This window comes from Micromesistius poutassou (assembly GCF_964030765.1).
Source record: "Micromesistius poutassou genome assembly, chromosome: 2".
NCBI classification, from domain to species: Eukaryota; Metazoa; Chordata; class Actinopteri; order Gadiformes; family Gadidae; genus Micromesistius; species Micromesistius poutassou.
Genome location: NC_140272.1, coordinates 2,071,363 through 2,085,500, shown reverse-complemented (window position 1 = coordinate 2,085,500; position 14,138 = coordinate 2,071,363). Strand labels below are relative to the sequence as shown.

Genomic DNA, 14,138 nt, shown 5'->3' with positions numbered 1-14,138 from the left:
TTCCACTGGCCCATAATGTTGGCAGATATTGTAATAGTAACCTATAAAAATGCGGCAACATCAATCATGAGACCATAGCCTAATTTAATATGAACTGGTTTACTGATCGAATGCATGTACTATTTGTTGAAATACATCTTACAAATATGAGCATCTTATTTTCAACTTCCCTGTGGGTAAAAACAGATGTTTATGTTATATGTATATGTTTCAACCTGTCATATTGTTCAGCTAGGCCTATTGATCAAGCATTTTCGAATGCAGAAATAGATATCTCTAACCCACAAGGGGCTGTCATCTGGAACACTGGATGTGTAGTAATGTCATCAGGAAGTCAACATCTAAAAGTCAACATCACTTGCACATCATGTGTTTTAATCCTTACCCTATGTTCCCCAAATGCATTTGTTATTAGTTATCTCTAGCTTCCCCCGCACCCTCCAATATAGTTGGATGACCAGTTTTTATCAGGGACACTTTGGTCAGGTTTTTATGTGCCAACTCATGGATAGGATCATAAAAGCTCAGTGACTCGAATCCTTGTCTCACCCTTGCTCACTCTTTGCAGTTCTGGGGCGGCAGAACCTCCACTTTATAGGATGCCTCTTGTAGAGGACGGCACTGGGTGGAAGAAGAAGGCGACAGACATCAAAGAACATTATGATTTTAAAGAAGTGCTGGGGACGTGAGTAACTCGTCTGATGTCTTTTGTTTGCGTCTTGCTGTGTCACACCATGTTGGAGTTTTATCTGTGACAGTTTTATCTGTGATACAGGAAAAAAAAGTTAACAAGAAGCCGTTCTCAGTTCTCGAAAGAAAAAAAAAAGGTCTATCATTGAATAAATCTATAAATACGACATAACTAAGTTACTACAAAAACAGCTCTGTGTGAACGGCTTCACCCTGCCATCGACATTTCTGAACATCCTTTCTTGCCCGGATGGAGACAAGAGGTGACCTACAAAATATATAGGTGACCTAGCGCACACGTGGGGGGGGGGGGGGGGGGCCCTTGGAGACTTGCCAGTATGACCTGGGGGCCACCTCCTCGTGTTCCCAGCAGAGTGTGTTTGTTCTGGTAGCTAAATCACCTCGTCAACTCTGATTCATTACACCAAGGTGACAGAGCATTGAGCAGTTCAATAATGATTGCGTCATCTAATAGTTCAAAAATAACGTAGTCAAACACACCACATAACACTGACTGGTAAGAGAATCATCATTTCAATCAACATTTTGTTTGTTGTTCATAAACTATTCACGTTTGGAGCGTTAATAACATTTGATTGAACTACTGGTTTACCACTCGGTCCTTGAATGCAGATGAATCTGCAGGCTCATGTTTTATTTGCCGTGGCGTATGCGTCTGGCCCCGCTCCAATTCAGTTAGTTTTCCAGCAGACCTGGCCCGGGTCGAGCCAATCACAACTGCTTATCTCAGATCAGATGGGCGTGTGCAGAGGGGCGCCCCGCCGGACCACTGCTCAGGCTTTTTTCATAAAAAACCAAGATGGCTGCTGAGGATGTGTCACACGTTTCTTTCCTCTGATTGGTTGTAGTTCTATCCAATTGCATCCGGAGGCATTTGGGTTTGCATCCCTTAATTACGCGAGAAATCAAAAATGAACTCAAGAGTTTCCAGACTAACATGTGTTTGTGAACGTGTCTGGTGGTGTCAGCCTACCTGCATTTATTAGGAGCATTCAAACATCAGCGTAAAGTACAACATTACGACATAGGAATAGGGACATCTAATGGGTTTAAAAAGGGACTGTCCTGAACAGGATAGTTCTTTGCCATGTCAAACCTTCCATTCCCTCCTGTCTTTGTGAGTAGCCAGACCTAGCAGAAGGCCGAATGAATGTGTTGACTGAAAGCTCCTTATGAGATTACCCAATAGCTTTATCCTACGACCCAGTGTGTTATAATTGATTTATGTTGAAATATTATCCAGGGATCCCACTAATCCTTGCTATTCCACCTCAGCCACAGTCACAGTAACAAAGTGTTCTCAAGGTAGCAGATCAATCCTAATATTAATACTGTCCCGGTATATGTTTGACTAAAGCCCATGTTGCTTTTTACTGAAGCCTGTAAAGGTCATTCAGTCTGGGTTTTCATCAACATTCATTTGTCACATCCACAATTATACTAGTAGAAAGTGCAGTTAAAATATGGCAAGGTTAACGATAAATAATTACACTGGCCGATCATGGGTTTAATAGCAATATTATGATTCCAGGCACAGGGGCCAGAACTAAACTACACTAAGCTGTATCAAAAAGTAACCAAGTAGACTTTAACTTTAACTAAAAACTAAAACAAGACAAACTCAAGGAGAGACGGTGTTGAACAGAATACCAAAGACTCGCTTTTTTTCAATCTTTGAATTTCGTCCACTTCCTTTGCATGGCTTACCCTACTAGAATTATGAATGTATAACTACTACTTTCAGCCAATGGAAAATAACTAAATTCAGGCCAATATGCAAATCATTGTATCTCATGAGCTTTTGGTAAATGGGTGTTATGATCTAAACCTATCGGTTTACAGAGAGGATCTCTGCAGGATCTAGGGAGGCAAGCTGAGGAAGAGCTTGATGCTGGCCTCAATCCATCTCTTGTCTCTGATAGTTTAAGGGCCACAGCAGAGTGTTTAATGGGTTGTAAGAGTAAACACAATGTGTTACGTTGGCTAAAGCAATCGATAGACGCAAATATGAGCATTTTATTAAAGTAATCTTGTACTCAACGCGGTTTCTTGCATGCCTAAGCTTTTCAGTCCCTTTGGTTTTGAATTTGAACCTGAATTTCGTCACCACAGGTGCTATGAAAAGTGAATCCTTCATCTCAACGTAGATTTGAATGTATCTGTATTACATTTAGCATCTATAAGTAGCCAAACCACTGCACCATTTCTTAATGTCAGCAAAATACTTTCAATACTTTCAATACTTTTGACTTGGTCCAAGTTGTTTCAGGCTGTAAACTGGACTTCTCCCTATAGCTCCAAGGGTATAGAGAGGCCTGAACCGATCCAATATGCCTAATGCCTAACTTTATACATTCATAATACTGGGGGCCAGAACAGGCCCACACATCTTAATGGATGCATCTTAGTTGCACAAACGGCAATGAAAACTTGAATTTCTATTCTGTTTTGAGAAGTGGCCTGATAATAACACTAGCAGAGTTAGGTGATGTTGATGTGGATATTTGCACCTACCGGTTTAAACACAGAAATACAATAACACTGTTTTTGGCCCACACTTCCCACACCACATTCACAATAACAATAGCTTTGTTATTGTTCTTTTGAACATTGATATATTTAACAACGGATATATCAGGATCAATTACACTAAAAGTAGGGATAGGGTGTCTGCGGTAAGTGCTGCACATCCACACGCACGCACACACGCGCACACACACACGCACACAGTCATAAAACAAATTAGGCTATAAGAAGGGTGCTTTGAGCTGGAAGGGTGCACCTGCAGGCAGCCAAATCAATAGAGTGATGGATGCTCCTCTCCGCCCGCACGGGGTGGAAAGGCCCGCCCACTCTGCATTCTGCCGCACCAAGGAAATCAAACACAGCAATTAGAATTTCAGCAAACATGTCGTCCAACCCGCCAGCCGGAGACCAACCAGACACGGTGAGGGAGGAAACATGTGATGTTGTTCGCGTGGGTTTCGTTATCGACATAACAGGGTGAAATATACCCAAGCAAATTTTTCCCAAGATTCGAACGGTGTGTCGTTTATAAACCAACCGTAGGTTTAAAAACACATTCACCTCATGGAGTAGACACACTTTGGACTGAGACAAACCTTTGTGTTTCCGTGTCTCAAACGAGGACTAAACGTATGCACGCATCGCCAACACTGACTGAGTCGCATCGCAGCGGCTTCACACGCAGAACCTCCCACACCCCCCCCCCCCTCACCCCCGGCAGACCCACAGAGGGTCTCTCTCCACTCCACTGCTCAGTCTCCAAGGAGAAACACGCTGCTGGATGCTTAATTACAACGTGTCTCGCGGCAACAGTGTGTGTGTCTGTGTGGGTGTGTGTGTGTGCGAGGGAGAGACTGGCGGTATGCGTGTGTGAGACTTGCACTTCATGCGTGTGTGTGTGTGTGTGTGTGTGTGTGTGTTTGCATGAAGATGATATAGATGTGTTTGTGTTTGTGTGTGCATTCGCCTGAGCTGTGCGTGCGTTGCCGCTGTATGCACTCACTCGCAAACACGCTAGACGTGCCCCCCTCTCCCTCGAGCTTATATTACTCACTGTCAGTCATCCTGTTACTCCGGCTGCCTGTATGAACCCCAGGCACTGTGTCTTTTTATGCGGCGTGCATCATGGCTCACACTCAAAGTCCCCGTCGTATACTCTAAAACAATAACAGTATCCTGTCAAAGATTATCGATCTCATAGATTGGTTATGTGTATGTGTATGTGTGTGTGTGTGTGTGTCTCGTTGGCCTTGTAACGGATGTGTGCGCGGATCATTAGGGCTCCGTGGATTCTTAATGATGGATAATAGAAGGTCAGAGAGCCGCCGACCTCCGGGTCATTTCAATCAGCGCGGTCCGGCTGGGCGCAAAGTGGAGCAGCCGTGTCGTTAGGTTCTCCTAAGACCCTCTTCAAAGGCAGCCGATTAAAAGCTGAGCGGCTTGGGCCAACGGAATGAGAGCCTTATCTCGCCGACGCCCCCCAGTCACGTGCAGCCGCCGCTTGGCTGAGCGCGAGGACAGCGTCGGATGCACGGGCCCCAGGCCCTCGCGGAGCACTGCTACCAGGATGCGAAGCGTGCAGTTGCTCGCGTGGGTTTTTGTATGAATGTATTTTAAAAGCTTAATATTTTCAGGATTCGTCGGTTGAAATGGCAAAACCTTTTCTTCACAAATGTGAATAGGATGCAGACAGCTATTGGCGGTGAGGCCTCTTAGATGCCATTGAATACCCGGTTGCCCTGGGCTGGGGCCTTTATCCATGGGTGGCGCGGTTGCATAATGGTCTGCAGTCAAAAAGGTGGAGTCGTTTAGAAAAAAACGCGAACGTGTCTGAGAAGCTTAGCCTTCTCTCGGACTCGGCCAACATCGGAGACCAGACGGAGCCTCCACGCCTCCACACACACCTCGCACACCTTTGGTGCGATGTCAAAGTGCCTCGGAGAAGACACTTCGACGTCACCAGACGGATGCAACGTGTGTCTGGAGCAGAGTGGAACGTTCACAAGCTGGAGAGTGGAACGATGACATAGGATTTGACTAGCCTGGGAACCAGGCGATTCTGAGGACTCATGTTTCATTTGTTCTGGCACATGCATCTGGCCCCCCGCACATTCAGCCGCTTATCTAAGACAGGGAAAGTTTGTTACAATGACTGTACTGAGGAGTAGTTTCATAATCAACCAAGATGGCTGCCGCCGATGTGTTTCGTGGTTTGCTGTTCTGATTGGTCTTAGGTCTTCCAATTGAATCCAGGGTCATTGTGGACTACGTCCTTTGATAACGCCCCTTAGAAATCAAAAATGAACAGAGAGGTTACAGACTGATCTCCGGCGCTATTATCCCGACTCCAGAAGACACGCGGCAACACAAAGAAGGCGCAAACGCACACCTTCCATGTTGTGACGCCAAAGCCCATTTCCCCACAGCGCACAAAGCCGGCAGCAGACCATAAATGCTGACGATCCACTCCCATGTCAGTGAGCGGACGCGGTTGTATTCTCTGCTCTCTGCTCTCTGCTCATCGGTTAACATGGGAGTGCATCTGAAGTGTTTTCCAGGAGTGGATCTTGAGTCCACTTCCACTGTACGCTTTGCGCACTGGTGGGAAAAGGTCTTGTGTGTGTGTGTGTGTGTGTGTGTGTATGTGTGAGAGAGTGTTTGGCTCCACATTCTTTGCTGATAAGGAGCGTTATAATGAAGTATTGATAGCGATTCACAGCAAGACAAGCATCAAGCGAGAATTTCGCTCCCATATCCAACGGTGTCTCTAGACAGCAGGGCTGTGCTCACAGATCCATAGGGGCAGGGCCACCCGAGAGAAAAGTGCTTAAATATATACCTGGAAAGAGTAGGTCTACTCTTTGGACACTGCTATAGGAATTGATAATTTGATTGGGTAACCAGAAATCCAGGAGGTTGATTGAATTCAATATTTCAGTACATCCCCACTGCCCATCTGCTAACCAGTTCCACCCTGACCTTGCACCATAGGGGTTTCGACAGCCAATCAGAACACCAGCGTTTGAAGTTTCATTCGTGGGTCAAAAGGGGTCAAATGAGGACACACAGATGCTCCCATATTTACATCCACACACAAACCGGAGAGTACAGCAATACTCTGCAGTACTAAATTGGAACACAGATGACATTTCATACAATACTTTGTTACTAAAGATAAGATATTGCACATTATAGACAGACGATTGTATATGGTTCAAGATAATCGATGAAGCCCACAGATGGTCAAATATTGTGGCACCTTCTATCCCAATAGATGGGTGCACCCCGAACTGCATCCTAGCGGGCAGGATGTTGACATTGAGCTTAAAACGTGTTTAGATGAACCACTTGGCTGTGTTTCATTTACGCAGCAAAGTTAGTTAGTTTTATGTTTCATGTTTATCCTAAGAGCTGTCACGCAAGTTGCACAGTGCATGCATGTTGGGTTTGTGTGATTCCTGGGACGCGCAAGTATGTTTATAGTCTACAGACGTAGGCCCAAGACACGCATCTTGTGACAAATATAAAGGCTGTTAAACAGCAACAACGTTCAAGATGTGAGGACACTCAAAGCTTACATACATGTGCATTTAGGTTACGTGTCCCTGTAAACCACACACACACACACACACACACACACACACACACACACACACACACACACACACAACCTACTCTGTGTCCCATCATCGCCAGCCCACAATCTATAATGCAGTCCAGCCGTCCTCAAAGCCACCACACTACATTTACTCAATCTATTATTGAATGGCTACCAAATGGTGGAGGCTATGGGTGGGCTGGGGTTGATACCGACGCTCTCTATTTTCGGCCGTGTGACGGCTTACTCCTCAGGCCTTTTTTTTTTAGCCCTGAAAAGTCTGGGCGGCACTATGGTAATATCATCATGTTGAATTATTCATTGCAATACCTCCTTTAGAGTCATGACATACATACACACACACACACACACACACACACACACACACACACACACACACACACACACACACACACACACACACACACACACACACACACACGCACACACACACACACACACACACGCACACACACACACACACACACACATGCACACTCTCCATGAGAAATAGGAAATGGCTTCCATCATTACTTGCCAATTAAAATGTTGTTAGTGGCTTAGATTAAGTTTAAGCCTGGTTTAGATGTCGCTCTGTTAAAAGTGTGTGCCATTGTCGACTTTTGTCATAGTTTCACAAATACATTGGCACCATTTATTGGCAAATAGTTTTCAAGAGCCCAGCATAACTCTGAGATGCAGTGCACAATGTACATTAGTCACAGCACTGTGGTCAGCCCAGAATATATTATAGGTTCAATGTCACTGCCGCAACTTAGCCAAAGTTAAAGCATTCTGATCCTAGCATCTACACCTCACCTGAACTCAGCTGACCATCAATGTATGTTTAAGGGACTGTTCTCTCTCTCCATCTCTGGCTGTCTGTCTGTCTGTCTCTCTGTCTCTATCAATCCCAACGTGTACACATGCCCGCTCATCCACCCACCCTCCTCCACAACCTCCACCTCCACCTCCTCGACCCCCTCCATCGCCACTACACTCCAACCCCCAAAACCTCCACCCCCTCCATCACCACCCCCACCACCACTATCACCACCCCCGCCCCTACAACCTCCACCCCCACCACCACCCCCTCCACCACATCCACTACCACCCCCACCACCTACAACACCCCCACCACCACTATCACCACCACCACCTCCACCTCCCCCCCCCTCCCCCTACCCCTCCACCTCCACCACCTCCCCCCTTCCCCTTCCACCACCCCAGGGGGGCGTTCTCCGAGGTGGTCCTGGCCGAGGAGAAGGGGACCCAGAGGCTGGTGGCCATCAAGTGCATCCCCAAGAAGGCCCTGGAGGGCAAGGAGAACAACATTGAGAACGAAATCGCCGTGCTGCACCGGTGAGGTCACCGCGTCCCACCCCGCACCGCGTGGCGGGGGGGCCAGGGCTAACGTATAGCGACGCTACACACGGGCAATGTACAGATATGCACTGGGGGGGGGGGGGGGGGAAGGGGGGAGGATGGTTGATTAAATGCACAGTGTCAGTGGAAACAGTGGAACAGTGGCGTAAATGTCAGGAGTAAAGAAGATGGACCTATTTTTAGTGTCCTTGTTGCCAGGGCAACAGCTCACAGAGGCGGGAATGTGGTGTGGAGTTCCCTGCAGCAGCGGCGGCGCGCTGAAGGAAGAGACGAGGGGGAGGGGGGGGGGGGGTGGGTGGGGGAGAGATGGGGAGGGGGGCTGCGCATGAAGCGGATGATAAGGGGGGGTTGGTGACAAAGTTGAACATACTGAGACCCTTACTGTGGTGATTTATATCCAGAAGGACAGGCATACAGAGAGACGGGACAGGCAAACGCATTTACACGGACGAATGGAAGGCCGGAAGGACAGACATGTATAATTGCTGTGTAAAAATGTATTCATACAAACATACATACATAGATACACTCATACATATTCACAGACACACACACACATAGAGAGAGAGATCATCTGCTGTGATTGTGTAATAAGTGAGAGACAAGGGTGTTATCAAGTGTCTTTCACCACTGACCTACTGCGAAGAGGGCTTCCCTTGCTCGGGTTGTACAGCAGGAATAAAGGGCTGTGTATCCATTCATACGGTTGTTGACTTGAGCCCTCCATGGGGTCTGAAAAGTGCTTTTCCTTAAGCAGTGGTTGACTGAGACTCTGGCCTCTCTCTCATCTGTTTCACACGAGTGTCTTGCGTCCATCCGTCCTCAGAACTGGCACTAGTGCTAGAATGCTGCTCCGCAGGCGTTAAGAATCAAACGTGGGTTGGATCTGAGTGTACTGAGGGGGTTTGGAGGAAGACTGGGCACGGCTCTCATGATTGAAAATTCGACCACCTGGTGACAGAAATCTGAAGGCTTTAGAGAACCGTGTTGCATGTCCTGGTGCTTTGGAATTTGAGAAAGAGTTATTTGAGAAATGTTATTTTGGGGTGGTCTATTCTCTGTAGAATCCAGCACACCAATATTGTGTCCCTGGAAGACATCTACGAAAGCACCTCCCACCTGTATCTCGTCATGCAGCTGTAAGTTTCACCTCTGCAGCTGTTGCACATCTCTGCTGTTACATATCTCTACCGTTACACATCTCTGCTATATACGAATGGTACCTGACTTACACCAATGAATGAGTGTGTGTGGCACCCGACAGTGTTTCAGGAGGCGAGCTTTTCGACAGGATCGTGGAGAAGGGCTTCTACACGGAGAGAGACGCCAGCCAACTCATCCACCAGATCCTGGACGCAGTCAAATACCTGCATGACATGGGGATAGTCCACCGAGATCTGAAGGTAGATCTGAAGGTTCATCATCACTCATCATCTCTTTGACTTTCACTTTCACTTTCTTTGACCGATATTTCATCTGTTTCTTGTTAGCCGGAGAACCTGCTGTATTACAGCATGGAGGAAGACTCCAAAATCATGATCAGTGACTTTGGCCTGTCCAAGATCGAGGGTTCTGGCAGTGTGATGTCCACAGCATGCGGTACTCCTGGATATGTAGGTAAGACAGGTCAACGACAGGTTAAACTCTCGCCCGTCAAGTCTTGGATATTTCACTCTCTACTCTCTTTCACCCTGGATCTTATTGCTGTGAAGCCTGTACTTCATAAGTACTCTATCGGGTTGTTTAGTGTAACCTCGCTGAGGGCCATGAAGAGAGTACATTATAATAGAAAGGTGGTTTTCTCTGTGTGAATAGGTTGTGTTGTGTGAATTTCATTACAGCACCAGAGGTTCTGGCTCAGAAGCCCTACAGCAAAGCAGTGGATTGCTGGTCTATAGGAGTGATCTCTTATATTCTGTGAGTAGGGTTTTGAACTACTTTATTGACACGTTAAGTAAACCATTTGATGTTTGTAATGTTCAACATTCCTTCCGATAACTCCCACACAGACTGTGTGGATATCCTCCGTTCTACGATGAGAACGATGCAAAGCTGTTTGAGCAGATCCTCAAAGCAGAGTACGAGTTTGACTCTCCTTACTGGGATGACATCTCAGATTCAGGTAAGGCTTTATCGACTACACAGTGGTACATGCAAGCCTTTAGCCTAGATTAAACAGGAAATGTGACTGAGATAGCGAGTGGATTATTATAACAAAAGGCCTTGTGTTATTTGTCCTACGTTTTTTCTTGCTAGCTTTGTTTTGTCACCTGAACAATCGACTTAGGGTTGTAACATCTATCCAACAACGTCTTAAAAATGTCATCAATTGCTTTTGCAGCCAAAGACTTTATTTGTCATCTGATGGAGAAAGAGCCTTCGAAGAGATATACGTGTGAGCTGGCCCTCCAACACCCTTGGTAGAACACACACACACACACACACACACACCATCATCCTATAATTATTTTAATCCATTTCTCACACACCATTTCTCACCATTGCTTATGTTTCTATGAGTGTGATTTGTGGTGCTGTCCCCTTTGATACCACGTTGTAACGTTGTGTGTTCGGCAGGATCTGTGGGGACACCGCGCTGGACAAGAACATCCACGAGTCCGTCAGCGCTCAGATCAAGAAGAACTTTGCTAAAAGCAAGTGGAAGGTGGGTGCCTTTTAGAGAGACTCTGAGCTATGAGACACACAAACAAACATACACTTTACACTAAGGGAAAGCATCACTTAGGAAGGGCAAGTTAATTTATATAGCACCGACACAAGGGCCATTTAGGGGCTGCTTCAGATTCAAAGATGATTAAAGGACAGGTCAATGAAAGAAAGATGAATGTAGAATAAGAGGAAGTTAGAAAAAGATGCCAGTGCAGACATAATGTTTCATTCAAAAGCGGAACGCTGATTTACTTTAAGTATGTCATGCTGTGGTACAGGCTCAGATGGTCTTAAACGTTTGTGACAGGATCCAGTCGTCCACTCTCCACTCTCTCTCTCTCTCTCTCTCTCTCTCTCTCTCTCTCTCTCTCTCTCTCTCTCTCTCTCTCTCTCTCTCTCTCTCTCTCTCTCTCTCTCTCTCTCTCTCCTCCCCCCCCCCTGCAGCAAGCTTTCAATGCCACGGCGGTGGTGAGGCACATGCGGCGGCTGCAGCTGACCACCACCGTGGACGGGCCCAGCCAGACCACGCCCACCAGCCCCTGCCACGCCCTCATGCTGCCCGAGGAGGAGGAGGATGAGGAGGAGGACGTGGTCCACGCAGAGCAAGAGAGTTGTGGGTCATTTTTTCCTTAGGGGACAAATCGGCATGTTGGGCAATGTTGGGTCAGGGGGCCTACAGGCAGAGGGCATAGAATGCGGTTTGAACCCACGACCTTTTGGCGGGGAGTCAGGTCAAATACCCCTGACCGCTTATGCATGCGACGTGACTCACAGACACAGACACACACACACACACACACTTGTGTTTCTTTGGTGATACTCCCTCATCCTCTCTCTCTCTCTCTCTCTCTCTCTCTCTCTCCCCCCCTCCCCTTTTCCCTCTCTGTATCTCTCACTCTCCTCCCTCCCTCCAGTGTCCCACTACGAGGACGGTCGCCGTGGTAGCGCGGATGGCAGCGTGGACCGGGACAGTCTGAGAAGCTGTACCTACTGCTGCAGGCCGGCCAGCCGCGTCTGAGACACCACCCCCCCCCCCCCCCCCCCCCCCCTCTCCCTGGCCCCTCGTCCCATCGCCGACGTCCTCGCTGCCCACCATGACGGTACTGAGGTGTCAGGCAGCGCCCAGTGCTAGATAATCCCCCCCCCCCGGGCCCCGCCCAGCAACTCAATGCTAAAGTGTGCTTAGGAGCAGGCTTGTCCAAACAACCCTCCTCGCAAAAAAAACATCCAGGCAACATGAACATCTGTTCCATGCTGAATTAATATTAACAAGTCGTTAAAAGTGCAGCGATGGCATCGCGATCGGAACATGAAGCTGAGTTTTGTCGCGTGCGCGGTTGACCCTCGCCGTAAAGCCGCCTAACGCAAAGTCCGGTCTAGCCACCGCTGACGTGAGCTTTTTTGCCCCATTTTTCGTTATTCCACACAATGGTTTGTTTCTCTCGTTCGTCCGCTCTCAGCTGATGGGGGGGGCTCTGCTCAGACGGAGACAGACGGCCGGGGCCTCAGTCAAACCCACTCAAGTCAGACTCAGTCTTCCTGCGTGGGGAGAACCAGCCAACCACTGAAGTATTGTGGCCATGTTGGATTAAGTTAACGGCACGTGCCTCCCCCCCCCCCCCCCCCCCTTATCGTTGTCTCTTGTGTTATATTGAAGTCTTCATAATCCGCTTAACCCTTTGTTGTTTTGAACTGTGCAACTCAGCAGACGTGTTGTTGAAATTACGACGAGCGCTTCGGACCGAGAGCTTCCGCCTTCGCCAAGTGACTGCATGCTTCAGTAAGGGGGGGGGGGGGGGGGGGGTGGTGGGGGTAGCAACTTTTCTAAATATCAAAAGGGATGTAACGTTTTTATTTTCATTTGGCAGAGGCTCAAACTAAGATCCGAATGGACCTCAAGACTTGCGAGGATGAGTCAGATGGTGGCTAGATGACTGGGTCGATAAGACCCCCCGGTAACTCTCATTATAACGATCAGCCACGAGTCATCTATAAGCCTTTAGTTAATGATGATACTACATTTGTAGATTATTAATGCCTGCTGTGTTAAACGGCCCCTATTTTACCACCAGCTGGGATTAGCCATCACAAGTCATTTTGAAATCGTGATCTCTAGTGACATCACAAGTGGGATTTTCCAACCCAGATGCGTGATGGATAAATCAGCCTAGCGATTGGTACAGTCCATTGGATATGCTGGTAGGCTGAGCACTTAGTGGTCATCTACAAATGTATATATATATGTTTTGGTAACAATTAGTTTATCATTAACTAAAGGCTTATAAATGACTTCAATGACTGAACTTTATTACCTACCTCCCACCACCCCGCCCCCCCCCCCCACTCCAAGGGATCTGAGTGTGAGCTCTCAACGCGACCTGTACAGTGCACCTCCAGTGGAACACGTTATTGATTCATTTCTTTTGTTTGGTCTACTGTTTGCATGACCCGGTGGAATTAATATGTTTACATGAACGACGATCAGTTATTATTAAGACACGAACACACACACACACACACACACACACACACACACTCCCACGCACACATGCTAATTATTACTCTGTTGTATTGATTGAAAATGATGTAATACCGTAATTCTGAACTATATAATGTGAAGTGAGTTATACCAGAAGTAATGTTGTTGATACATGAAGGGAAACGATAAAAAAAAACGAAAGGGATTAGAAGGAGCACGGCTGGACTACCTTTTGAACACCTCTGCGTTGATTATGACCTCGAATACCTGACGTCTTGTACTGTGTGAGTTAACACCTTTTGTTGATCTCCTTCATTCTGTGCTTACGTTTTTTTATGTTGCACCACTAGCGGCTCTTTAGTTCTAGTTCTCTAGTTCTTTTAGACCACCGTCGTGAGATACACCTGTTTTCCCCTGAACCTCGGTGATAAAGGCCTATAGGGCTTGTACATCAGAATGCATCATGGGATTTTTTTTGTTTGTGATACTCCGCCACTTTGTGATGACTCAAGAGAGTGGTACTAAATCAATGCAAACATACCATAGCCTAAGCTAATCCAAACTTTGTTTTTGCCACGTCTCGCATGAGAAACGCTGGGGCAGTTTCAAACACGACAATGTATCCCCATAATGACATATAATTTCACGACTATTTACTAAACAACGACCACAACACCATCACTACCAATATCATTAATTTGCTCCTATACTTCCAAAATGGAGGCGGTCAATGCGATGTGACATCACGGTGTACAAGCCCTATACAGG

At 47.0% G+C, this 14,138-nt stretch overlaps 1 protein-coding gene across 1 annotated transcript; it reads left to right on the top strand.

Annotated features, from left to right (window-relative positions):
- Positions 1-599: 599 nt before the first annotated feature.
- camk1a (calcium/calmodulin-dependent protein kinase Ia) lies at positions 600-11,909 on the top strand (the record flags this gene model as incomplete). Its single annotated transcript, XM_084463946.1, has 11 exons — positions 600-685; positions 8,066-8,197; positions 9,286-9,360; positions 9,486-9,624; positions 9,712-9,838; positions 10,063-10,138; positions 10,231-10,343; positions 10,563-10,641; positions 10,799-10,886; positions 11,336-11,504; positions 11,806-11,909. 11 exons carry the CDS (start codon positions 600-602, stop codon positions 11,907-11,909), a joined length of 1,188 nt encoding a protein of 395 aa, XP_084320072.1.
- Between the last annotated feature and the right edge of the window lie 2,229 nt (positions 11,910-14,138).